We start from the raw sequence: 23,766 nt of genomic DNA, 5'->3' as shown, positions 1-23,766 counted from the left end.
GTGTAAGCTACAAAAGATATTTTAGAAAATCTTCGTACACATGTCACATCTGTTTGCTATGGTCTATGTGTATGATTTTTTATCGTGAGCTCTATTTGATTTTTGTAAGTGTCTTTGTAATTAGGTTTTTTGATTAAACAGAAAAAAGTCGTAATGCGTTGGAACAAATGATCCTTCTGCATTCTGTCTTCACATGAGTAGAAAACTTGTTAAGGCTACAGAAACAACCCCTCTCGTTTCGATTGATCAAACAGAATGTGCCAACATACTAAGACCATGAGTGTTACGTGAAACCTCGTTTCCAAAATCATACAATCTCTCATACGAACAGAATATGGTGACCACCATTGAACGAGAAAGCTACAAACGACTTAGTTTGTGTTTCAGTGAGTCAACAACATCCAAACTTCCTACCAAAAACCCTAAACAAAACCCTAATAGTCCCCCAAAAAAACCCTCTTTTTTACTTATTTACAGAATCAACAACAGAGCTAGTCGGAGGAACAAGTGCAAAACAGAGGAATTCACTGGACCTGAAAGACCAAAGACTGATTTTGTCGCCTTGTTTCAATCCATTAGTCTCAACGACGTCGCTCCATTCACCACGCAACACAAAACTCCAGTAGCTGCTCCCTGAACTAGTCGTCATAAACCATTGTTTGAAACCCACGTTCCACTTTTTCGTTCGTTGATCCACAAGAAACGCTCCCACACACATATTCCCTTCGTTAGTGATGTCGTCGTCATCAATCATTCTGGTTTCGTCAAGCGTCAAGAAATCGTTTTGGATTACGTTATTGATAGGGATTGAGAGACGGTTTTGGCGTGGATCAACGTCGTTCAAGTCCAGAGTCTTCTCTATGATTAGTTTCGGATCATGAGTTCCTTCCATGCGACTCATCACCTGAACAAGCCATTCCGGCGGTGTGTTCTTTATCGTTTGCGGAGGGACGTATTCGTAAGTAGTCCTTCTTCTTCTGGGGACGTTACTCAAGATTCCCATCAATATCACGTCTTTATCTTCTGGGACAGTAGTCTTGGGGTTTTCTTGTTTATCCGCCGGTAAATGCAGAGGCAAACTCATCTTCTCCTAGGCAGGGTGAGAAGTTGCTTTAGCGTAGAGAAGAGTAGCACAAGAGTTGCAAAATCTAAAATAAACGATTTGAGAGGGAGAGGGAGAGAGAGAGAGGTTGAGAAAATGGTGAGAAGAAAGACTATCTTGCCGTCACTAAAATATCGTTCATCCTTTGTTTCTTTTATGGCTCTTGAGCCTGTTTTTAGATTCAAAGGTGAAAGTTCGACTTTACAAGAGGATCCTACTGATAAACTACTTTTTGGTCTTGGTCACTTTTCAGTCAAAGAAAAATCCGGATCTTAAAAAAAAAAAACAAGAAAAAACAAAAAAAATCTTTTGCTTCTTTCATTCCTTTTTTTTCTTTTTTTGGGGCAAATCTAACCTATCGACCGATATGAGAAAGTTTTAAGCCTCAGAAATTCGCCTCATGCTGAGCGAATTCCGACAAAAATCTCAAAATTGAATGCTTAGGGTTGTTGTCATCATCACGAAGCCCTTTGTCCAAAGTCTCAAGAACACCCTTCATGATTCGAGTGTAAAGCCTCTCCATCTGCGGAATGTTGTACTTGTCAGTGCGCTCCATGAGTAGTACCTTTACAGTTTCTATTCGCCTTGATATATCTTCATCCGGCTGAGCAGAATCTCGGGAACAATCACCACTTACTTCTTCCCCAGGACCCTCCTCTTTTCTTGGCTGCTCGCTTTGGTCTTCTTTATCACCATCTGCTGAAGGAGCTGATGAATTTGAGTTGGTCGCTTCCTGACATGGCATTTCTTGGTCTGAATCTTGGTGTTGTACTCTGTCTGCAGCTGAATCTGTTCATCACAAAGTAAACACACACCACGAGCATTGAGAAGTCTCATTACATTACCAAGAGTTTTTCTACATCTACGAATCCGAGATCACAGGAAGTCGAAAGTTTCAGGGAAAGCAAAACCATGGACACTTCACACATAAAACGAGGAACCAAATCAGTGATTGCAGTAGCATTACCTGTACAGACAGTATCCACGGTTTTCTTGGGCTTTTTAAGACCTTCATAATCTCGATCTAAATTAATCTCTGGCTGCACATTCCGAAGTCGGGCACTGGTTCTAGTAACAGTTCCCATCTGCACAACAGGAGCTAAACCAAGGATAGATCCACCCAAATCATCTGGTATCTGTGAAGGACCACCTTCAGCGGCAATCTTATCACAATATGTTAGCAGTGCTGGGTCCATCTGTGACAGCATCCCATGCACCTGAAACATAATGATAACTATGGCTTCAGAGAACAGCTTTTGGACGATGATAGACTTGCAGCAATTTTTATGGAATATTATTTATCCAGTTTAAGAGACTTGGAAACATACTACATCTCGAAGCTCATTGGCTCGACTGACAATTCTTGCTCCAGCATAATCATCTCCATTGTAAGCCTGGATAAATAACCAAAAAAGTTAAGTCAGCCACCATCAAAACATACTTCATTGGGAAGAGTCTCATTACTCAGCATAAATTTGGAAACGACATTCTGTTCGAGAATATTCCGTCAATATTTCAAATGAAATGGATAATAAGGACAATGTCAACACCAACCAACTCTAATCCAACACCAATAGGTGGGACTCTCTATCCATAACTTTGCTAATGCAGTGACCATATTTTATGAATTACAAAGGTTCTATCACCATGGAAAAGAGATATGTTGTAAAATAGGCGTGCACCTTGGCATTTCTCACAATGAGATCAACATCTTGCAAGAACGGTGAACATGTTAGATACTGCCCAGAATCGACACGCTGCAGCAGAGTAGCCGTATCCATTGGATTTTGAATTATTGAGCGGTAGTTCGGAGCATCCTCGTCAGTAACTGGGAAGTGAAATGCGCTGAATCTTTTATCATATAGTATCCTGCACAGATAACAAAAGACAAATTTAAACAAGCTTATCTAGAAAACCCAAGATAACTCCCAACATTAAAGACTGGGCAAGGCTACCAGATACATTTTGAGAGCTAAAATTTAGTACTGTTATATCAGAAACTGTTCATCACTAGACGTCCAGTTGGCAAAAAGTAAAAGGCCTTCTTAATCTAAATATAAAGACAATATTAAAGCTTCAATATGAACTGCAAGGCTTGTGCCTTCAGTTACCAACATATCATGTGCGTATACATATTTACCTATTGCAAACATCTCTGAGACACATACGCAATCTTCGAAGGGCATGCTGCTCAGCTTCCACCTTGGCTTTTATTTCTGCGGGTTTTGGACCAGTAGGTTCTTTTGGAACCTTGGGAAGTTCTGGGAGGGATTGTCGTCCATCAGATTTGCCGTTTAAGCCTGAAATGACTGAGAGAGCAGCTTCAATCAAACGGTCAAAGAACAAAGACCTGTCTTCGCTTGATGGTTTGTCCACATTATAGCTGAAAGCAAATGTACACAATCTGAGAAACTGAGTAAATAAAACACAAGCCTGAGGACTATATCATGGACAACCAAAAGAATGAACAAAATTAAATCTGTAATGAGTGTTTTAGGAGAGAGTATGCTAAGTTTGGTAATGAGACCGATAAAAAGGCAGTACCATTCCATATAAATTTTCTATGAACTCCCATGTAATTTGCCAAAAATATTATATAAGTTCATAACTTAAACTGATCATTACTTGCCTCGTGTTAAGGTTCCTTATGGTGATCAATACCACAATAACCCAAAAAAATTAACTTGATAAACATATACAAGGGGTTAGCAGCTTCATATATTAACTCGAGACTAACATGCATGTTACTGAGATGCAAGCCTTTTGACACTGAAGGGATGACCAGCTTGCAGAACAAGCTCGCACAGTATACTATTATACTGAGAACCTACTCAAAAACTTGTTGGCTCATAACCAAAGAAAGTCACCTACCAGCTTTATGGGAAAACAAATAAAAGCTAGTAATAAAGCTGTAGCATGGTACTGGACAGAGTGATTCCAAGTAGAGCATAAACTTACACAGATCTATTGTCAAATACTGACTGCTCTTCCATGTCAGATAATTCGCCATAAGATGTAGCAAGTAATAATATGGGTAGATTTGATGGCAATTCTTCTAACAAAGTCAGCAATACAGCCCTAAGCTGTTCATGAGCCTGCAGTCATCAGTAACACGATCATTAAATTGGCAATCTAAAACTCAAGGCAGTTTCAGCTACAACCAACAGGACCACCTAATATATTATATTAAGCAAACATGCAAACGATCTCCAAAAGTAACTGCAGCGAAGTGAATTGGCATGATAAAGACACTTACATTTTCCCACCAATTATTAAACATCGGTATGTAAAGTATTGAAGGTGTCGTTCTCCTAGCTTCACTAAATATATGTACTAACGCCTCCTCCGGGGTCTTTGCTCCAGGATCGGAAAGGAGAGATGGAAGTCCCAGAGAATGAATAGGAAATTTTTCTAGCTCATGTAAAATTGCAGGCCCAAGATGATCCTGTTAGGTTAACTCGTAAGTGAAGTGAGTTCATAATATAAAACTTTCTGATATAATCACAAGAAAAGAAAATCAATTACCAGTCCAACTCCTTCACCACCAAGCAGCAGAAGTCGAGGACGATAAACAAGAGGAATTGCAGATCCAAATGAAAGAATTGACAGCTTTGTCAACTCTGACGACGTGGCTGATGAGGGAAAAATATCTGATATTAAGCTCATGGATTCAAGGAGGTGTCGATGTAAACATGGCAATACAACCGGAGAGAGTGGTCTGGATTGCACAACAGACCCTCTATGGGCAGCAGGAGTAATAGCTGACATTGCCTCTACAAAGTGGCTCTTCTCAACCTTAACCAACCCAACATCTATGGCAAATTTATCATCACTTGTATAAACTTGTGGATATTTTTCACGAAAAGCACGAATGGCAGCTTCAGTGCACAAAGCTTTTAGATCAGCACCACAATATCCTACACAAGTAGCTGCCAGCTCTTCTTTAAGAGCCCTGGTAGGTGGATCCTTCCATTTACGAGTGTGAATATCCAATATCTCTGCTCGAGCTTCGCAGCCTGGTAAAGAAAAATTGAACTCCCTATCGAATCTGCCAGGGCGGCGTAGCGCTCCATCTATTGCATCTACCCTGTTTGTTGCTCCAATGAGAACAACTTGACCACGAGAATCAAGGCCATCCATCAGCGCCAGCAAAGTTGAAACAATAGAATTATGTATTTGTTCTTGTTTGCTAGATCTTACAGGAGCAAGACCATCAATTTCATCAAAAAAGATTATGGAAGGCTGATTTCGCTGAGCCTCCTCAAAGAGTAGCTTTAGTTGTCTCTCAGCCTCACCAACCCACTTGCTAAGAACATCAGCACCCTTTCGCATATAAAAGCTAACTTTCTGTCCAGCTTTTGAAGCAGCACATGCTAATGCTCGAGCAATCAGAGTTTTACCAGTGCCTGGAGGACCACATAGCAGTACACCTCTGGGAGGAGTAATACTGTAACTTGCAAAGAACTCTGGATACAGCAACGGAAAGAAAACCATTTCCTTCAAATCATTAATGTATTCAGATAGTCCACCAATCTCATCAAAATTAATATTCTCATTAATCTGCAGTGGCTGTATATCTGCACCTCCTTTAGAGCTTGGCCCAGCAGTCTGAGCACCGGAGGTTAATGCAGCCAAACCATCACTCTGGTGACCCCAACCAGAAGCTCCAACATTCAACCCCAATGAACTTGACCCATACGTGTCCAAACCCCCAAATAGCCAAGGTGGTCCAGATCTGTTTCCACCTCGAGCCCAGGGAATTGCGGGGCCCTGGTCCAACTCATCCACAAGAAGAGAATCATCTGAATCATCTGTTCTTGTAAAGCGATGGCGTTTGTGAGGCCGAGACCCACCTCTCCTAGCATCTCTTCCAACCCTTGTGCCCATGCCTTGATGCAACACTCTCCGCGGAGATCTAGGTTGTTGTTGCTTGTTAATTCCTTCTGTAGGCATCCTCCGCACTTCAGCACGGTTTCGCAGATCATATCTCTTCCTTCCCTCCTGCTCTTCATCACCCTCTTCATCATCATCACCATCTTCTTCTTCCTCATCTTCGCCATCACCCTCATCTTCTCCATTACCCTCGTTTTCAACTTCAACCTCATCTTCACCATCATCTACATCATGATCATCTAATTCATTCCCATTCTCAGTTTCATCCTGGCCATCTTTCTCCTCTGATGTATCTTGATCAGCGCCGGATTCTGTTTTTAGTCGTTTGTTAGCAATTGTTTTTGAACGACGAGGACGGAGACCTTCACGCCGTGGTGCCAATTCAGTTTCCATGCCCTTTCTACTTTTAGAAGTTGAGAATTTTTTATTAACTCGATTCCTCAAAGTTCGATACGCTGGACTCTGAAAAAGATCAAAACCCCATTATCAACAGGCATACCAGTAGCACAGTACTAGTATAATAGCTTTACTTTACTAAGAAGAGCCAACTTTAAGAGGAAAATATCCTAACCATCATATCTTCATCCTCTGCTCCAGAACTGTCCGTATAGTCCTCAAGATTTACAGAAATTCTTCTCTTCCTTGTGGAACGCCGGAGGTCGGATGCAATTGGCTGTACGTCATTAGCAATGTTATCAGCATTCTGCTTGAATCAGAGTAAAGATAAACGGTATGCATTACAAAGCAAAGGATTGACCAGACCACTTGTCATGTTGTTCCCCTGATACCCTCCACAGACACAATATTTAGCCAGTAAAAATACAAAAATCACGACAAGATCAAGAAACCGATGATCAAATCGATCCACTAACCTTACCAAAAATATACTGAAGGATAAAACTATCAAAAGAGATAGAGGTAGACCACGATGAAGTGCCAGATATTATATCACTGATGCAATAAGATAGGAAGAATCATGTAATGCTTACCGTGGCATTGGATGCCCTTGCTGGACGGTTCCCTTTGTGCAGCATCTTTGCGATCTGGGAGGCTGCCGTTCTTGTCTTGGTTTTTCTTTTCCTATTATGTAACGAACTTGGTGAGTAAAAATAGTATGAGCGACCAAACGATTTGGGCCTCCTCCTAAGCCTATCACTGCTTCTAACTGGCTGGGTAACTGACCCATCTCCTTGACTTGATCGCTTGGGATGCATGGAGAAATGCTACCTCTGATGAGTATCTCCTTCCATAAACTACAAACCCAAATTAACAGAAAAATAGCTATAGCAAATAACAATTTGAGATTGCACTTTCAATTAAAAATACAACAAAAACCCATGATACGTTTTTGACAGGTCTGTAATCTAAAGGGTATCACACATGTAGAGTAGAAACACTCGTATACTTGAAGAATTGCAGAAAAAAACAGTTTCCACACATCAAAATAATCCCAGAAGGAACAAAACTAACATTCACTCACAGCCACACTCAATCTCGTTACACCAAATCCTAATAGACATGCATTCATAGAGATAAACCCCAGAAGACGGAGCCACTAAACCCCCGACTGAAACAAAGCGAAATCATGAACCAAACCCTAGAAACCGAAGCTGTAAATGATAAGTTCAATCAAATCAACGGTTACAGTTCATAAATACGAACAGATTCTTGCTAATCAACAGCCAAACCGAGTATCTATCCGATTGCATTAGCCAATATACAACTGGGCGAGACAATCAACTGAGAAATGAAACGGAGATAATGCGAAATCGAGAAAGCGTAAAGAGAGAGATGGTAACATAAAGACGACGGAGAAACCTGAAGATTGCAGAAGGTGAAAAGAGAGAAAGATCGAAAGTGTCAGTGGAGACTGCAGAATTTGCAGGTCCGTCTTCGTTGCTCTTCTCCCTCTTTTTCTTTTTCTTTTTTTCTCTTCGAGCGTTTTGTTTTTTTTTTTCGCTTTTCTTTTTTTTTTTTTTTTCCGGCTGCTGCTTTAATAAAATTTTGTAACCCACTCTTTTGTTTGGACGTAAGTATATCTCTATCCCTACCTCTACTAGTCTGTGGATATTCTTTACAAGTTCGGGTTATTTACGAAGTTACTCCCCCAAATATGTTATATATCATATATTACCCTCGTAACTTTGTTCCATTCAGTAAAAACCTAAATTCAAAATAATTTTTTTTATGACCTTTGAAAATGGAATATTATTTAATTTTGGGTTGACCCAAAAATAAAAGAATATCAGCTAATTTCTATGTATAGGAATTACAAGGTATAGATAACTCCAAATCACTTGCTTGTTATGGTAAACCATTGGAAGGTTTTTGAATTATCTTTAAAGCTTTTTTTTCTTATCAATCAATCAGAAGTATACTTGCCCAAGTGTCTTTCTTTCATTATGGCAAGTTTTCAGTCTATATAAGTTATACACAAGTGGGATGCTCTTGCATTCCCCATAAGACTATACAATTTCTTGGGGACAGCTTAACTTTTACCGAGGACTAAATCACAATATGGGTTAAAATTTATCTAGTAGGAGAATCCAGAACCAAAGCTACTAAGGTTTCTTGCTTTTGATAGGTTTCTTCAATTTGGATGATGCGCTTGGGGTCTCCTTGAAGGCAGAAGGGCATAGCTCAGTGATACTACAAGTTCCACATCGTGGTCTTAGCGGTGTGCATATAGTTTGTCCGAAACCTACCTGTGTTTTAGATTTCAGGCAACAAAAAACAGAGAGGATGAAGATTAAGTGGGGTTATACAGGTTTCAACCATTTCTATGGCTGACATTTGAAAATGTTTCATATTAATCATAAGTAGAGTGTTTTATGTGTGGACATGCATCTTTAAGTTAGAATCTCCAAGGATGACGTACCAACAGAAAGTTAATAGCGACCCATTCTTCTTTTGGAAGCCATTGTTGCAGAGCTACTCTAGTTTCCTCAGGGGAAGAGGTTTTCTGGTCAAAAACAACAAATTAGAGATAGGTGACCAAGAGCAGACGAGCAAACAGAAGATGAGGCAAAATTTCTATCAATCTCATATATATTTAACATAAGCCTGATGTTAGAGAAGCACCTGTTTCGCTCCTGGTTTAGACACCCAACCAAGTCTATTGCAAATACGATGCACATGTGTGTCTACACATATCCCTTGAACATCATTCCAGGCTACATGCAAAACCTATCACAGGACAACAGACGAGGCATTTTAAGAACTATGGGAACATGAATCTCTCTTACAAATCTTAGGAATATGGGCTACTTTTACCAGATGAGCAATCTTGGGACCAACTCCTGGAAGTGAGAGTAGTTCTTCCAAAGTGCTTGGAATGTCACCGTCATATTTAGTTAGACAAATGTTTGCAACTTTCTTCACATGAGTAGCCTTTCTAGTATAGAATCCGACCTAAGAGTAAAGGGCAAACAGTAAGTTTCCATATCGAAACAAAAATGACAACAATTTCCATTTATAGTTTCTCATTCCTCTCCTTTTCATTTCTCAAATACTTCTCATGATAAAAAATATGGCAATATGGGTAATGTGCGAGTCAGTGAGGCCTTCAACTACATGAAGTAAGATAACTAAAGGGATAATAATACCGGATATATCAACTCCTTAATGGTTGATTCATCAGCTTTGTCAATGGCTTCGGGAGTGAGAAGGCCATTCTGAAGAAGACGGTCTACTGCCGCTGCATATGAAAAAGTGTTTGGATATAGTATCAGGTAACTTGGAGACCCCGATGATATCAGAGATACTGCAATGGTGAAAGTAAGTAAGCGTTCTTTCAACATGGGATGAGTAATTCAAATCTCACCAGTAGTTACGTGATCTTTAGTCTGACTTGAAAGAAGTGTTCCTATAAGCACATAGAATCGCCTTTCCTAGAAATAGGATGAGATCAGGTCAAAAGCGAAAACAAGACGGGCAATTTGATCTCTCTACTTTTAAACATAATTTGAATTTATGAAATGTGAAAACAACAAAGGCCGCAAGAATCAAGGATAAGAGAATTTCCAAATCGTAAGCTAGCATTTGTTGTTACCAGTAACATAAAAAGGTTAGGGAGTTTTCACGGTAAACAACGAGGAACTTGGTTCCCAATCTATGCTTAGAACACCACCATGTAATAATGAAAAAAAAAACAAACAAATGGGAAGTCAAATTTGAGAAAGCAATGAGCATATCTCACAGCATACTTCCACCTAAAGCCAACAGGCACAAACTCAAAGATACCACAACTCCCATATAGAGTAAGATCTTCTAACCTTAGGAGGTAAAAAGCTTCCGGTTCTATCACGTTCAACAGTGTCAACTGGTGCTTCTTCTGAAGATTTCATTTTTCGAATACCCTCAATCACCTTTTCCCAGTGATCAGGTGGTTTGCCTAAATAAACATTCTATCTTAGGGACATCACATTCTCCATAGAGAATAAATGTACCACCCGAAATGCCACTAAGAATAATAGAGTATCATGAAAGAAAACCTGATATTTCAGCAGAAGTGCTAGCTTCAGTTGATTTTATATATGAGTTTAATTTTGACGTCCCTGCAAAACAAAAATTCATACAAGAAATGATGCAATGAGTTGAAGGGTTACTAAATCAAACAAAATGTAACCATAGATTAGATAGATAGTGAGACTTACGAGATGAAGCAGATCCATTAGTCTTCTTGTAAGGAGAGTCTTCTATATCAGGTAATGCAAACGTATCCTGCATCATTTACAATAATAAACATATCTTCTTTTAGAGTAGAGTAAAGTGAATCATCAAAAAACAAAAACTTTATCTAAGAAATAAGATTTGGTTAAGAATCATTATCATACTCGAAGCAGAATTGTGAAATTACAATTACTTTACGGGCAGAATTGATTCCTCTGGTGGATTCTTTCTCCAAGGGGTCCAAATCTACCTGCTTTAGCCTTTTCTTCCTTGAAGAAGCTCGGAGACCTGAAGTGGAATCATCGGAACGAGGATTTAGGGATTCTGCGGCGATGAATCGAGCAGATGAGTAACTTCGGCGATTCATAGCGTTTAAAACACGACCGGCGGTGGAAATTTTTGAAGCGGCTCCGCTGATGAGAATCATAGACCCGATTTTGTTTTTTTGTGTGTTACATCCAAATTTCAGATTGAAAAAAAAAAAATACTTTTGAATTTTTGTTTATCAATTTACCAAAATTAATTTTTTGACGATATTTATTTTTGACATTATATATTTTTTTTTAATGATAAATTATATTTTGAAAATAGGATATGTCTACACGTGCTGAAGCACTGGCAAATTGGAACATTTTGTGATTTTGTCATTAATATGGTTTCTTGTTTGGTCTGATTTTAGTTACTCTGTCCGGAAGAGAAGTTAGAGCGCAATCTCATGAACATAAATATATATATACCTCCAAAATGCTCATACAATCAAAGTCAGGGTTGTATTCTTTTTAGCCTGCAGTTCTACTCAATGATTATCTATGGTGTGGTTTCAAAGAGAATCATCGAACAAGAAAGTGTCGGAGTTAAATTCTGAGTCTATACCCTCTCTACCCTTGAACTCACCTAGTCCCACTGCCTTCTCTATTGATAAATCATTCATCATTGCAAAATCGTCTTCCAGCATAGTCTTGCTTCTGCGGTTTATGAGCTTACTAGCTGTTATTTCCACTTTGGCTTTCTCTGCTGCTATCACTCCTTCAGCTACTTCAATAGGTACAACCTTTGAACATGTTTTGCTCGATTTTCTCAACCTTGATGGCAAACTTTTGTTCCTCTTCACGCAGTTCCTGACTGGCTCGTTCTTGATGCTGTCATTTTTCTTGTTGCTGCTATTGCTGGTACTTCTTTTGAGTTCTGGAATCTTGGATGCGTTGGTTATAGGTCCACTTAACACAAGCTTTCTCTTACTACCATCTTTAAGATCTAGTTTTCTTGCTTGGAGAAGTTGTGCTCTCATGGATCTTGGAGAGCTACCTGCAGCTGAAACTTTGGCATTCAATAACTTCTTTCTCCGAGGGGACATTGAGAAATGCTTCAAGATATCCTCCGGTCTCCAGTCAAATCTCTGTTCATATGGCCAGAAAAGCGGCTCATCAACATTACTACTGTTCTTAGAATCCACACTCTCTGCACTTTTCTCATCCAAACTTTTCTCATGAGCTGTGTGATCATTCGGACCAGATGTCAAATCAGAGGAGATTTTCAGAGCAGGAGAAGAATTCCCTGAATCAATATTTGTACCAGAAGATGGTGAAAAGCTAACTTTCTTTCCATGTGAACTCTGAGTTGATGAATCAAAAAGAACGGTGAGATTTGGAGCAGAACTAGATGAATCTTTCTTCTGAACGTTCTCTGCATTGTCTTTAGTGTTCCTCGGGATCCTGGGACGGTCTTTATTGGAACTTACTTCTTGATGATTCAGAGAAAGGGAAGATTTGGCAAGGTTTGATAACCAAGAGACTACACTCTCATCAACCGAGAAACGGAATGAAACAGATAATCTGCGTTCCTCAAGAAGAGAAGTAGGAGATCCACAATCTGAAGATAACCAAACTGAATCACTATCATCAAAGCTTCTCCATTTTCCAAACTTCTTATTCGTCCCACCACCACGATCATCAATCTTTTCCCTTCTTGGTTGTGGTGTTACACCACCTGATGGTTTGATCCTTGTTTTGTTTGTGACATCTGAAGTCTTCTTCGTTGCAGGTGGCCTCATGGATTCAAAGTTAGTAGAACCTGTTGATTTCGATCTTGGAAGCAACTTCGGTTCACCTGTTGCATTCTTCTTCTTCCTCATGGAGAAAGATGAAGCCACTCTCTTCACAAAACCCTTAGATCCATCTTTATCATTTGTGAAAGCCATTGATGTGCCTAATCACTTTCTGTAAAACTTAGCCTGAAAAAACAAACAAACAAGATGTTACAGTAACAAGCATTGAGATTATAGGTTGAGGAGTACATGTCGCATTCAATTATAAACGTAGATGAAGATAATGACACACAAACCACTAACTTATTGGAGAATTTGAAGGAGTCAACACAAATAAGCTTCAAAGAAAATCAAAACAAATAGTTGACTATTGCATTAGGTAGAGAAGATATGTGTTTCGCGCGTTCTTACGAAGGCAATAATAATATAATTAAGTTGCACAGAAGGTTTCTCTTTGACCTCTGTAGTGGGTGCATTGAGGTTTCTCTTTGACCTCTGTAGTGGGTGCATTGACCTATGTCAGGCTGACATGCCAGCATTTTGTAAAAGAGCCAAATTTCGCTTTCTTATGACAATGTATTGACCATACGACTGTATTACTGCTATTCTCATCATACTGTGACCAAGATAACATTCCATTGTAAAACTCACCTTGACCTCAGTGTTCACCAGTACTTACTATTGTAGTCTGTAAATATTACTCAATGGTTGTTACAGAAAATTAACCCCAAAAAACTTAAACAGATTTTTAACCTTTTTGAGGTGTTCTGGATTCAATATTACAAGCAATTAATGTAAATATTATAGTAGGTGAGAAGGATTAACAAGTAACAACACAAAGGAGGTACCATTTGCACTTCACCTCGAGAATTTTTTCAGACAAGAGACTTCAGTTTGGTTTGCAGTCATTGCACTAGCAGGGCAAAAGGCGAAAGCCAAAGTAACAATGTGCAGAGTTCTTTTATACTATACAATATTTAAGGCAAGTAAAAACTATCATGAACCCTTAATTCAGAGAGAGACAATTCACTTGTGCGTGCTTGTCCCTTAACAGCCTTCATCCTCAAGAACCTCAAGAAGAGTCTACTCAAAAGTATTGCAAACCTCAAATCTTCCCAGAAATCTAGACCTTAGTGAGGTGGCATCACACAAGCGCGAGACTGCGTGACGTAACTGAAACCTGGGAGATCTCAGTTGTCATCTGGGTTTCTGCTGGACCCGCCATTTTTGGAGCTTCCTTTACCTTTTCCACCGCCTTTTGTCTTGCTAGAAGATTTAGAGTTTGTTGATTTGCTGCTAGCAGCTTGTGCATCCACATCAGCAAGACCATTCTCCAGAGCTTTCACCAGATTTTCAAAGTAGGTTTTCGTTATGCTGTTCATACAGATAGAAGCCATTGGGGTTAGCATTCCATATGGTTGTTCAAAGTCTCAACTAGTTCAGCTAAACCTACATTTCTACAACATAATCTGACTATAGATGCAACAGTCGATCTGAATATAGCAAAACCTAACGACTATATAGACTCATTTTAAAGTCTTCACGGATTCTATATTGATCTGTCTGAAAAGCTGATGTCTTCTCTTGTTCTGTACTAAACAGCCGGATAGATGTAAACAAGATCATTACCTGGTTAGACCAGTTAATTTTGACCGGAATTGATTGAACTCATTTGTAGGGCCCTCTGCATTTTGAAACACCTCTAATTCCTTCTCTACGCATTGGTGGAGCTTCTCCAAACCTGACTCAGCCTCCCCTGATCAGATCAACAAGAGAAACTTCAACTTCAAGGGTTCACTGACACAACTTACTGTTCCAGAAAATCTACAGATGAGAGTTCTGACCTTGCAAATACTCAAAAAATTGCTTCTTAGAATTATCTGATAGATAGTATCCATATGCATACGTCCACTTCAGTACCCGTCTGCATTCAATGATCTGCAAAAGTATAACTTATATGAGGGAACATTCAGCGAGATGTTGTAGATAAATCTTATTTCTCTGAAAATTTTAGCTGTTTACCTGGAGCCACGCTTCTGGAATAAACTTGAGCTGAGATTCTGGTGTGCACTGTATGTCACTAAGCTTCCCAAGCTAGCAGAAAGATGAGAAAAGTTTGACATCAGCATGTGAGAAACTGCCAAAAACATTACGCTCAATATCCTATCTAAGCACCAGAGATGCAAATCAAAACACACAAAGTAACAACAATGCAGTCTCTACTTAGTTTGGATACAATTTGGTGTTACAAATAAAAGCAATGGGAATAGCTAAAGAAGAATTAACTATCATTCGGTAGATAAAAGATCAAGAAGGTAAAAGTATAAAATTGAAAATAAGATTCGTAATTCTTACCTTCTCTGATTGCATTTTCTGCAGATCCCCCATAGCTTTTTGCCTCGACTGTCAAATCACTCGAAATAGTAAATATATATATATTATGGAAAAGATACAAATGACATAAGAAATCAAATAGAAATTGAGCATACCTGTTGATTGCTTGCCCAGCGTTCATAGTAATGAGTGTACCTCTCTAGGGAATTTTTTGCCATTTCTCGCCTCTTCTCAGCCTCATCATACTAAAACAGGAAAATTTTAATAGATATCAACAAAACAATACTGACAACCATCAGCTCAAATGATTGCAGAAAAACCCACCACAGATGATCAAATAAGTACGAGGTCTTACCAATCCTTCTTGCTTAGCCGCCTCATACCGGTTGCAGGCATAAAAACCACCAGTTCTTTCCCCGTGCTCTGTCCATGTGTTAAGGCAAAGCCTAAAGATTCAAACAAAGATATACTCATTAGCACCTCTTTCATTTCTATCACAAGATTAAATCCTAAGATGACAGTAACAAGTTTGCAGTCCAACATTGCAGAGAAAGAGTAACAACCAAACTAAGACGACTTCAGAGATGGGGACAAAGCATTACCAACAAAACTCATATTTACAAGGCGGTGTGCATGTCATGTGCATACAGCCATGATTCTTTTCAATTGGCCGCTTACACTTTGGACAAGGCTTTGAATTGGCAAGTATCCTGGGACGACGAGGCAAAATAAGATTAGCAAGTAGTAAAAATGTAAAATGAATTGGAAAATGCATGAAAAATGTCATAGCTACAGTGGTTTCCAAAAATATTTCTTCAGCGAGGTATATGGTAGTAATAACCAGAAGATGAGGGAGCATGAATATGAATAAAAGGAGCGTATACCAATTCATATTTTCAGATTCAGCGCTGTTCTTCAGTATCCATTTTGCAACTGTGCCACAATCCACAGGACGGTGAGCCTCTTCAGTGCACTGGAATTGCAGATTTATCAGAGTTCCAAAATGACTATATAATCAAAAGAAGGAAGATTAAGAGGGCTTTGACTCCAAGTACTTACATTCCAGCAAAAGCTATGCGAACAAAAGCACAAAACATCATAACTTCCAGACCCGGCAGAAAAATCAATTGCATGCTCACATCCTGGGGCAGGACACCACTTCATCTGAAGCAGAAAGAACAAATAAGAGCAACATTAAAACTAGACAAGCGCCATATCATACACACAAATATAAATGACAAAGTACTATAGTTTTTGCTCAAAGCAAATGCATTGAAATAAGTTGGGATAACTGTGATCTGATTCAATAAAAAAACTGGAAGCCATTCCATACAAGATTAAGAATAGGAAAAATTAGGTAAATCTGGGAGCAGAGAAGATCTTCTATCAGTACTAGTATATATTAAATAGGTAGCTTTATTTACAATTGTAATAGCCACTTCACGGCAGTGAGAAGTAAAAGCTTCCTATAAACTGAAGTCAATTAAAGCATCATAGTAAAGGCACGAAGATAAACAATGACTTCATAGACAGATAGAGAGAACTCGCAAGAGCATCAAGTACTCTCTGCTCCTTACGTAATGAAACGCAGTCTGATATATGTTATCTTGGAAGCCTTACCTTTCTGTTGTCTTCAACATAAGATCGAAGAAAGTATCTATAATACTTCTCCTTGTCTTCCTTAGAAGCCAATTTATCGATCATATCTTGACCAATAGCAGCAGGGCAAGAAGGGTCCGGACATTTTAGCAACAAACATCCTGGCCCATCATTGATGGTTGTGCTTATATAACCTATAAAAGTGCACAGTACAAAACGGAATGTATCAGAAAAAGAGATGTTTTAGCAGAAAAAAAAAAAAAAACAGTATATACAACTTAAATCCACGCATTCCAGGCATGACAGAAACTAAAGCTTAACAGTTAAATTCATAGGCAGATATATTTGAAACTATGTAACCGAAATGCTAACTAGATATAAACTCAGATAAATCCAAAAAAACAAAAATTCAACAGTCCCTGTATCTGAAGAAGCTAGAGATGTAAGCATCTTTAGACAAGGGAGATAAAAAGAACTTTAAAAAAAACGTACCCGTCCAACATGTAGCGCAGAAAGGATGACCACAAGAAACTGATACAATCTCCTCAAGAGGGTAGGACTCGAAGCAGATTCCACATGTAAGCTAAAGATCCAATCATGCGTCAGTGAAACATGATTTACCAAGCGATATTTACAGAAAACAATTCTGAGTTGAAAATTAAAGGAATTACTTCTCTGGAATTAGGTGTTGGAACAACAGGTCCGTCTAATATGCCAACAGTTCTCCGAACTCTCTCCTCGTCCGCAAACCATTCATCATGAACTTTACTAACAATCCTAAAATGACACATTACTCAGAGCATTAGGAAACTAGAGAAAACCCACTAGTTTGGATATCAATATATGTTCACAAAGAACCTATATAGTCCATTTAATGAAGCAGATCAAAAGAATTCCATGGAAGAGAGGTCGTTTTGAAACAATTCGAGGGTAAAAAATATCGTATATTAATCAAAAACACACAGGAAACAGCAAGATTTATAACAAAAGCACACACAGAGTATATATGTCAAGGGAATTTACCAGTGATAGTGAAGAAGCAAAATGCTCGCTTCAACATAGCTTAAAGAGAGGACCAAGGAAACTTGTCCAATATCATCATTCTGTTGTCTGCGAATATCTCCTTCCTTGAGAACAGCATAATTTATCTGGATATCATAACATCATTACGACAACACTAAGTCAATGGTCACAAAAAAAAATCCAAACTTTAACAATCATCAATTGCTTAACAAAGAACACCAATCTTCCTAAACAAAAAGGAAAAAAAAAAACTTGCAAAGTTCACACAAAGATAAGTAAGGAAGAAGGTGGAACCAACCTGAGAGCGAACCGAGGCGACCATGGCGGAATCGTCAACGGATTCCTCGAATAAGCCGTTGTAATCATCAACATCATCACCACTATCGTTGATGTCATCATCGGTCCCGCCGCTGTAATAATCATCATCACCAGAATACATATCGTGGGCATCGAGCATATCGTCTTCTGAATCCATATGATCAGCCGCCCTCCTCCTCAAACCCTCTCTCTTCTTCCTTTTTTTTTTTTTTTTCTCGCTAGACCAAAGTAGGGTTTGGGGTTTCTTCCAATAACACAAAATAAAAATAAAAAAAGGTTGCTGCTTTATAGGAAGAGAGAGAATCGCAGCACGGGAAAAGTAATCTGAGAGAGTCTGATCGAGAAATTGGTCGAGCTCGATTCCGGATCGCTTCGCTGGGTTCGCGATTTCAGAAATCGGAGTCTAAAGGATGAGATTATATGGACTTCTACCACTATTGGCTTTAGTTGTTTTTTTTTTTTACTTTGCCTTTTTAGTACTCAACAACCACAAGAAAAAAAAATAATAATAATAAGTTAAATTTCTTTTTATCGGATGTCCCCGAAGGGACAATAAGTTAAATTTCTATTAGTAATTTTTTTGTTTAAACATAATTAGTCATATTTTTTTCTGTTTTTATCAAAATAAAAGTCTATATACTGTAATACTTATGAAATTGATTCTTTACAAAAAAAAAAGAATTGTCCCTTTTTTCTCTTTTTTTACCACAAATATAAAACATTGACATTTTCTTTTGTGAGGTCATTCCACGTCTTTACATTTTAACTTGTAAAGATTTTTTTCTTTACATTACATTACATTTATCTATTACTATAGGTCTATAATCTATTAGTAATGTAAAGGAAAAAAATCTTTACAAGTTAAAATGTAAATCTAGGGAAAAGATCAATGTTGTTATGCAAGATAATGAAGGTCATTAATAACTTCAATTGTTGTCTATACAACTTGTGAAAACGAAACTTCATCAAAACAAGCAAATAAGATTTGAAATCGTTGAGGTGTTTATGAAGCCAAAACTGAACCGTAATTGCGTTCGTGTAGAAATCAGTTAAAGTTATTGACTAGTAAATTATGAAGACTTTTTATGAGTTTTGAGTATTTAATATGGGTTGCAATCTGTGGTCGGCTTTGAGCTGTGTTCATCAAAGGGTGTGTTGGTCCCTCCCCCTCCCTACATAGAAGAAGTTGGATGTAACTATCAAAAAACTTCTATGTCCATGTGTGTGTATAAAAACTGGCCATTGACAATTATGAAATTGATAAACTTATTGCAGGTTACTTGATGGGATAAAAACAAAGTTTCATCCTCAAGATCTCCAAACTCATTTTGGCTAATTGTCTTACACCTGTTCTGTTTTACTACAAAAATAATCCCTCAACTTTGTGTTGACATTGCCGAACCAGTTTTAGCGGTAGTCAAACCTTAATTAATCTTTCAATGATAAAATGGTGTTACCTTTTTGACTCACACCCAATGTTTTTATTATATTCAGTGAATTCAACTTTTTTTAACAACAGTTATTTTAAACATAAGAAATATATACAAGCAAGTTGATATATATACATATTATATACATACGAAAACAACAATCTCTTTAAGAAAAAAAAGAAAAAAAAAAAAATCCAAAATTCCAGCCTGAACTGCAAATTCCAAATATATGTGTAAATAAACTGGAAATCAACAAATTAGCCTCGATTAGTCGTCATGAATATGGCCCGAACCACTAGCTTCCTTTCTGAAGCAGAGACAAACACTAGTCAGTAGCTAAGCCATTCTCTATGACTCCTACCAGATTCTCGCAGTGTGCTCGCGCTGTGCTGTTACGAAGCAAAAAAAAAAACAGTGAACCGAGTTTTAGGGTTTAACTGTTGGATCTTGCTTAAAATACAAGAAAAAAAAAACACAACGAGGGCAGAGAAATTGAGTAAAACCTCGTTAGTTGAGTTAACTTGATGCGGAAGAGATGGAAACTCTCTGATGGTCCCTCCGCGTCAAGTAACGACAGAAGGTCAGTCTTTACACATTCATCGAGCTTGCCCAGAATAGACTTCACGTCCACTGAGCGACAAAGTAAGTTATTAGCTTATAATGTATCAGTTTCAAAAAGAAACCGAAACTGATCAATATGCATATATGATATATGCACACGGAAATTACGTACAGACCTTGCATTTGCTTCAGTAAATTTTGCTTCCCGACCTCATCCTCTCCAAGGTAATATCCATAAACATAAGTCCATTTGAGGAACCTTGTACATTCTATTATCTGTAACATGTATGCATCACCAAAGTTATGTCGGAGACCAAAACATTCATGATTCATAGATTTCTCGCACTAGTGTTACTTTTGCTAACCTGAAGCCCGGCTTCTAGGATGAACTTAAGCTGCGGTTTGGTTGGTAACTGTGTGTTACTTAGATTCTCAATCTGCAAAAAAAAAAAAGAATTTTTAAAAAGTAACACTTGATTCAACTTTAATCTACAGAGATAAAAACAGAACAATAATTAGACAGCATAGAACTCTCTTTAGTCTCTTACAAGAGTGTCTAGATTCTGCAAGTTTGCTTCTGCTTTTACCATCAACTGCCCAAACAACTCAAAAGAAATCAGTGCATATATTTTTGATAACTGAATAATGGATTTGAAGTTGATAAATAAATGCATATATACCGATTCATTACTCTTCCAATTTTCATAACAATCTTTGTATCTACTATCAAATTCTGCCATTTCTCCACTTTGATCACTCTACAAAACATCAGAAATGGTATATGAAAGATCAATAAGAACTATATTAGTTATCAGCACACAAAACCATGACTCTCTTAAAGTACCGAGACAGCATAGAAGTCACAAATGTATAAATCGTCTTCCCCATGTTCAATCCAGTCGACATTGCTGTACCTGCAATTTCATGAAAGAAATTTCATATTAGAATTCACAATAATTAACCACAAGACACGAATTAATATAGAAGAATTAAGTGTATTACCAACAGAACTCATAGTTACAGGGTAAGCATTTCATCTTCAGAGAATTATCTTGATTTCTTTGGATCCGTAGCTGACACTTGGGACAAGGCACCGTAATTTCTTGTATCCTAAAGTCATAAATCCAAACAAGACTAAACCGTTTCAGAAATAGGAAGTAGACCGAATCTTCCGCTTTTTCATTATCACAGAAACGTGTATTTGCTAACCAATTTGCAGCAGTTGTACAGTCCAGAGGACTGTGAGCGTCCTCCTTGCACTGAAGCTTAGATTCAGTATACAGTCATAGAAACTTGATACTAAAAACAAACTGATTAAAGGTAAAAACAAAAACAAAAAAAAACTCACATTCCAACAGAATCTAAGCAAACGGAGACAGGAGACACTGGAATTTTCAGAATCAGGACCAAAATCAATCGCATAACTAGACCCCCGGATAAAATGCCATTTCATCTAATTACCAAAAACAAAAAGATAAATAAAACCTTTATAAGAAGCACATGCATTTAGTTCATATTGATCTCTATGATCTATCTAAGGTTGTTTTCTTTATTACCATTTTGTTGCTGTCAACGTAAGATCTAAGGAGCTGTTGATTGTACTTGGACTTGTCTTTCTCGGAAGCAAATCTCTCGATCATATCTTGACCAACAGAAGCAGTACAAGAAGCGTGGAGACCAACAGGAACAGGACATTTCAGCCTAAGATTCCATTCAGCAGGTAGATTTTCATTGATGATTTGGTTGATATGGCCTATAAATTACATGTCATATCTATACAAATCAGGTGGTTAATTAGGAATAAGAAAAAAAAAATAGATTTGAACAGAGGTATTTATGCATACTTGTCCAGCAGAGAGTGCATATACGATGGCCACAAGAGGCCGATGCAAAGTTCTCATGTGGGGGTGGTGAATGGCCGCAGACTCCGAAAACAAACTATACCAACATAAAGGGAGATCTTTAGATAACTACTGTAAGTAGAAATAATAGAAACATTTGAATTCAAAGATTATTAATTACTTCATCGTCGTCAGAAGGTGTATCAAGTCCCAATAAGCCGACGGTTTCTCTAATCCTTTGGGCATCAACAGACCATTGTTCGCAAATATCAATAACATCCCTAAGTACATCAAATGAAAGAAACAGAGAATAAGATAAAACAAATCTTAGAGCAAATATTTAGGACGAATTTATAGCTTTTTACCAGTTCCAGTGAGAAAGCACAAGTGTGGATTCAGCTTTGGAGAGGGAAGTAAACTCTGAAACATTCTGAATATCAATTTTCATAAGCTCTTGAATATCTTCCTCTGACAGAACAGTTGCATAACGACGTTGGACTGATGATGTTTCTTCGGTCGTCTGACCATTATCTTCTAAAGCTGCGTCGACGTACGAATCACCTGCCTCCGTCTCGGATCGGATTTCGAGCTCACCCAGACTTTTGACCACGGAATATTTACCCATTCGAGAGAATACACAACGAGAGAAGAAAAGTATTCACGACGTTTTGACCTTGTTATAAAATTCAACTAGAGGACCATGTCTGTGACGTTTTTATATACTATTATAGATGTGAGAAAAGTGTTAGCAATTTCCCTTTTGCTTTTGTGACAAGCCATCTTTTAATCCCCTGTCTGTTAGATTCTGATGATGTCTTTTTAGTTACATTCAAATGAAATTCCCACCGCTTTTAAATTATTTATTACTATATTATAACTACGAAGATTCTATATTTATAATTTGTAAGACGACTAATTTGGATTTTAATCTAAATTATGTGAGAAGAACCCAATATGTACAACTATTAAATGTTGGAAAAGTCATACACATATACACTATTTTGACCACATATGCAATTGAGAATTTTGTAAGTTTTCCATTAATTTCCTTCTAAGAAAGAAAGAGTCTCCCTGCAGTGAGTATACGAAGAGGGGATGAAAGAAAAGAAAAGGAAAAATCAAGGAAACTAAGGTATCAATTAAAAATTAAAAAATAAAAACCAATTTGAGTTCGTATGACAATATATAGTAAGTTGACGTCAACTCCAACATTTTCAACTCTCAAGCTGAGTCGTTGGACAGATCAGCATCCATTACGCATCACGGAATCTACGACTAAACGGGGTAGAAAAATCAAATGGAGTAGTAGATCGTCGGACTAAGGGCTACTGGTCTCTCTCCATGTTGATTATAACATAATCCCCACCTATTGTTTGTAAAAGTCATAATTAGTAGTATTTGACTATTTGTTTATAGTGTGTTGTGTCTTTATGATTTTATTTTATTTTATAGTATTTGTTAGTTGTCGCAAAAGTGACGTGTGTAACTTTTTAGGGGCTCAAGCCTATAGGGCTAAAAAGCGGAAAGCGTTAGATCATGTGGGTTCCCACGAGTGTTCCCGTGGTGGCTCGCAGCCTCGCACCACGAGTGCAAAAATCAATAATTCGCTTTTTAGAAAGAACCTTAACCAAATGGTGACTGACTCCATTGAAATAAATAATTACGGTGATTCCTAAAATATACGATTAATGAAAATGAGCTTTGAACATAAACATGAGAAAAGAAAAATGCTATAATATTATTCATTTTGCAAATGATATACAAAAAAAAAGATTGCAGTTGTAAATCATAAAAATATGCATGGAAAAAAGGAAATTAAATGTAGAAAAAATGGGTCGTTTGGTTTCTATATCCAATCGGCGAAGGCTTTCATGGTGACCATATATAATAATTGAGAGAGAGAAGATAGCTCAACAATAATGGATTGTGACGTTGTAAATTTCTCCGCCC

At 37.8% G+C, this 23,766-nt stretch overlaps 5 protein-coding genes and 1 pseudogene across 15 annotated transcripts; all 6 read right to left on the bottom strand.

The window, feature by feature from the left end:
- Nucleotides 1–413: 413 nt before the first annotated feature.
- LOC104754749 (B3 domain-containing protein At1g05920 pseudogene) lies at nt 414–1,219 on the bottom strand (annotated as a pseudogene).
- Nucleotides 1,220–1,246: 27 nt separating this feature from the next.
- On the bottom strand, nt 1,247–8,053 carry LOC104754748 (ATPase family AAA domain-containing protein At1g05910). The gene is made up of 11 exons (XM_087494981.1): nt 7,814–8,053; nt 6,985–7,248; nt 6,567–6,668; nt 4,628–6,457; nt 4,359–4,547; nt 4,061–4,197; nt 3,243–3,485; nt 2,785–2,971; nt 2,431–2,496; nt 2,070–2,319; nt 1,247–1,891 (listed from the first exon to the last, which is right to left on the bottom strand). Exons 2-11 carry the CDS (start codon nt 7,207–7,209, stop codon nt 1,488–1,490), a joined length of 3,633 nt encoding a protein of 1,210 aa, XP_087351107.1. The 5' UTR covers nt 7,210–7,248; nt 7,814–8,053; the 3' UTR covers nt 1,247–1,487.
- Nucleotides 8,054–8,328: 275 nt separating this feature from the next.
- Nucleotides 8,329–11,237, bottom strand: LOC104754746 (endonuclease III homolog 2, chloroplastic). 10 transcript variants are annotated; one of them, XM_010477012.3, is made up of 10 exons: nt 10,917–11,237; nt 10,651–10,717; nt 10,489–10,551; nt 10,270–10,388; nt 9,819–9,885; nt 9,601–9,692; nt 9,269–9,406; nt 9,077–9,181; nt 8,874–8,957; nt 8,329–8,700 (listed from the first exon to the last, which is right to left on the bottom strand). In XM_010477012.3, the coding sequence occupies exons 1-10, from the start codon at nt 11,091–11,093 to the stop codon at nt 8,557–8,559; spliced, it is 1,056 nt and encodes a 351-aa protein (XP_010475314.1). In that variant the 5' UTR covers nt 11,094–11,237; the 3' UTR covers nt 8,329–8,556. The 10 variants fall into 10 exon arrangements, with proteins under 10 accessions (XP_010475314.1, XP_010475313.1, XP_010475312.1 ...); XM_010477011.3 differs by having other exon boundaries at nt 10,860–11,181; XM_010477010.3 differs by having other exon boundaries at nt 10,854–11,178.
- A 144-nt stretch (nt 11,238–11,381) lies between these two features.
- Nucleotides 11,382–12,984, bottom strand: LOC104754744 (uncharacterized). The gene has a single exon (XM_010477009.3). The coding sequence runs from the start codon at nt 12,861–12,863 to the stop codon at nt 11,487–11,489; it is 1,377 nt and encodes a 458-aa protein (XP_010475311.2). The 5' UTR covers nt 12,864–12,984; the 3' UTR covers nt 11,382–11,486.
- Nucleotides 12,985–13,538: 554 nt separating this feature from the next.
- On the bottom strand, nt 13,539–18,574 carry LOC104754743 (putative E3 ubiquitin-protein ligase ARI5). Its single transcript, XM_010477008.3, has 15 exons — nt 17,965–18,574; nt 17,667–17,791; nt 17,315–17,420; nt 17,136–17,226; nt 16,665–16,837; nt 16,104–16,208; nt 15,929–16,017; nt 15,647–15,754; nt 15,400–15,490; nt 15,200–15,289; nt 15,066–15,113; nt 14,733–14,804; nt 14,555–14,648; nt 14,340–14,466; nt 13,539–14,084 (listed from the first exon to the last, which is right to left on the bottom strand). Exons 1-15 carry the CDS (start codon nt 18,139–18,141, stop codon nt 13,901–13,903), a joined length of 1,680 nt encoding a protein of 559 aa, XP_010475310.1. The 5' UTR covers nt 18,142–18,574; the 3' UTR covers nt 13,539–13,900.
- Nucleotides 18,575–19,442: 868 nt separating this feature from the next.
- LOC104754742 (putative E3 ubiquitin-protein ligase ARI12) lies at nt 19,443–22,521 on the bottom strand. 2 transcript variants are annotated; one of them, XM_010477007.2, is made up of 14 exons: nt 22,182–22,521; nt 21,998–22,097; nt 21,820–21,913; nt 21,532–21,728; nt 21,324–21,428; nt 21,185–21,234; nt 20,978–21,085; nt 20,820–20,889; nt 20,656–20,733; nt 20,524–20,568; nt 20,341–20,412; nt 20,152–20,251; nt 19,918–20,044; nt 19,443–19,803 (listed from the first exon to the last, which is right to left on the bottom strand). In XM_010477007.2, exons 1-14 carry the CDS (start codon nt 22,439–22,441, stop codon nt 19,740–19,742), a joined length of 1,470 nt encoding a protein of 489 aa, XP_010475309.1. In that variant the 5' UTR covers nt 22,442–22,521; the 3' UTR covers nt 19,443–19,739. The 2 variants fall into 2 exon arrangements, with proteins under 2 accessions (XP_010475309.1, XP_087351097.1); XM_087494971.1 differs by lacking the exon at nt 21,185–21,234 and having other exon boundaries at nt 22,182–22,504.
- Nucleotides 22,522–23,766: the final 1,245 nt, after the last annotated feature.

The sequence above is a fragment of the Camelina sativa genome, chromosome 17, assembly GCF_030686135.1.
Source record: "Camelina sativa cultivar CO46 ecotype springtype chromosome 17, ASM3068613v1".
NCBI lineage: Eukaryota > Viridiplantae > Streptophyta > Magnoliopsida > Brassicales > Brassicaceae > Camelina > Camelina sativa.
The sequence above is the reverse complement of the archived record's forward strand: the minus strand, read 5'-3'. Positions and strand labels throughout refer to the sequence as shown.

Excerpts from the sequence above, each read along its gene's own strand:
- LOC104754748 (XM_087494981.1), bottom strand. The coding sequence starts at position 7,209 with ATGCATCCCAAGCGATCAAGTCAAGGAGATGGGTCAGTTACCCAGCCA. Across the intron at positions 6,669-6,984 it reads CAAGGGCATCCAATGCCACG|CCAATTGCATCCGACCTCCG; the intron begins GTAAGCATTACA and ends AATGACGTACAG. Across the intron at positions 4,198-4,358 it reads TTAATAATTGGTGGGAAAAT|GCTCATGAACAGCTTAGGGC; the intron begins GTAAGTGTCTTT and ends TGATGACTGCAG.
- LOC104754746 (XM_087494974.1), bottom strand. The coding sequence starts at position 11,093 with ATGATTCTCATCAGCGGAGCCGCTTCAAAAATTTCCACCGCCGGTCGT. Across the intron at positions 9,759-9,818 it reads TAAAGATCACGTAACTACTG|TATCTCTGATATCATCGGGG; the intron begins GTGAGATTTGAA and ends TCACCATTGCAG. Across the intron at positions 9,182-9,268 it reads GTCCCAAGATTGCTCATCTG|GTTTTGCATGTAGCCTGGAA; the intron begins GTAAAAGTAGCC and ends GTCCTGTGATAG.
- LOC104754744 (XM_010477009.3), bottom strand. The coding sequence starts at position 12,863 with ATGGCTTTCACAAATGATAAAGATGGATCTAAGGGTTTTGTGAAGAGA.
- LOC104754743 (XM_010477008.3), bottom strand. The coding sequence starts at position 18,141 with ATGGATTCAGAAGACGATATGCTCGATGCCCACGATATGTATTCTGGT. Across the intron at positions 16,209-16,664 it reads ATGTTGAAGACAACAGAAAG|ATGAAGTGGTGTCCTGCCCC; the intron begins GTAAGGCTTCCA and ends TTTCTGCTTCAG. Across the intron at positions 14,805-15,065 it reads AGAAAATGCAATCAGAGAAG|CTTGGGAAGCTTAGTGACAT; the intron begins GTAAGAATTACG and ends TCTTTCTGCTAG.
- LOC104754742 (XM_010477007.2), bottom strand. The coding sequence starts at position 22,441 with ATGGGTAAATATTCCGTGGTCAAAAGTCTGGGTGAGCTCGAAATCCGA. Across the intron at positions 21,429-21,531 it reads ACGTTGACAGCAACAAAATG|ATGAAATGGCATTTTATCCG; the intron begins GTAATAAAGAAA and ends TTTGGTAATTAG. Across the intron at positions 20,890-20,977 it reads TGTAACTATGAGTTCTGTTG|GTACAGCAATGTCGACTGGA; the intron begins GTAATACACTTA and ends ATGAAATTGCAG.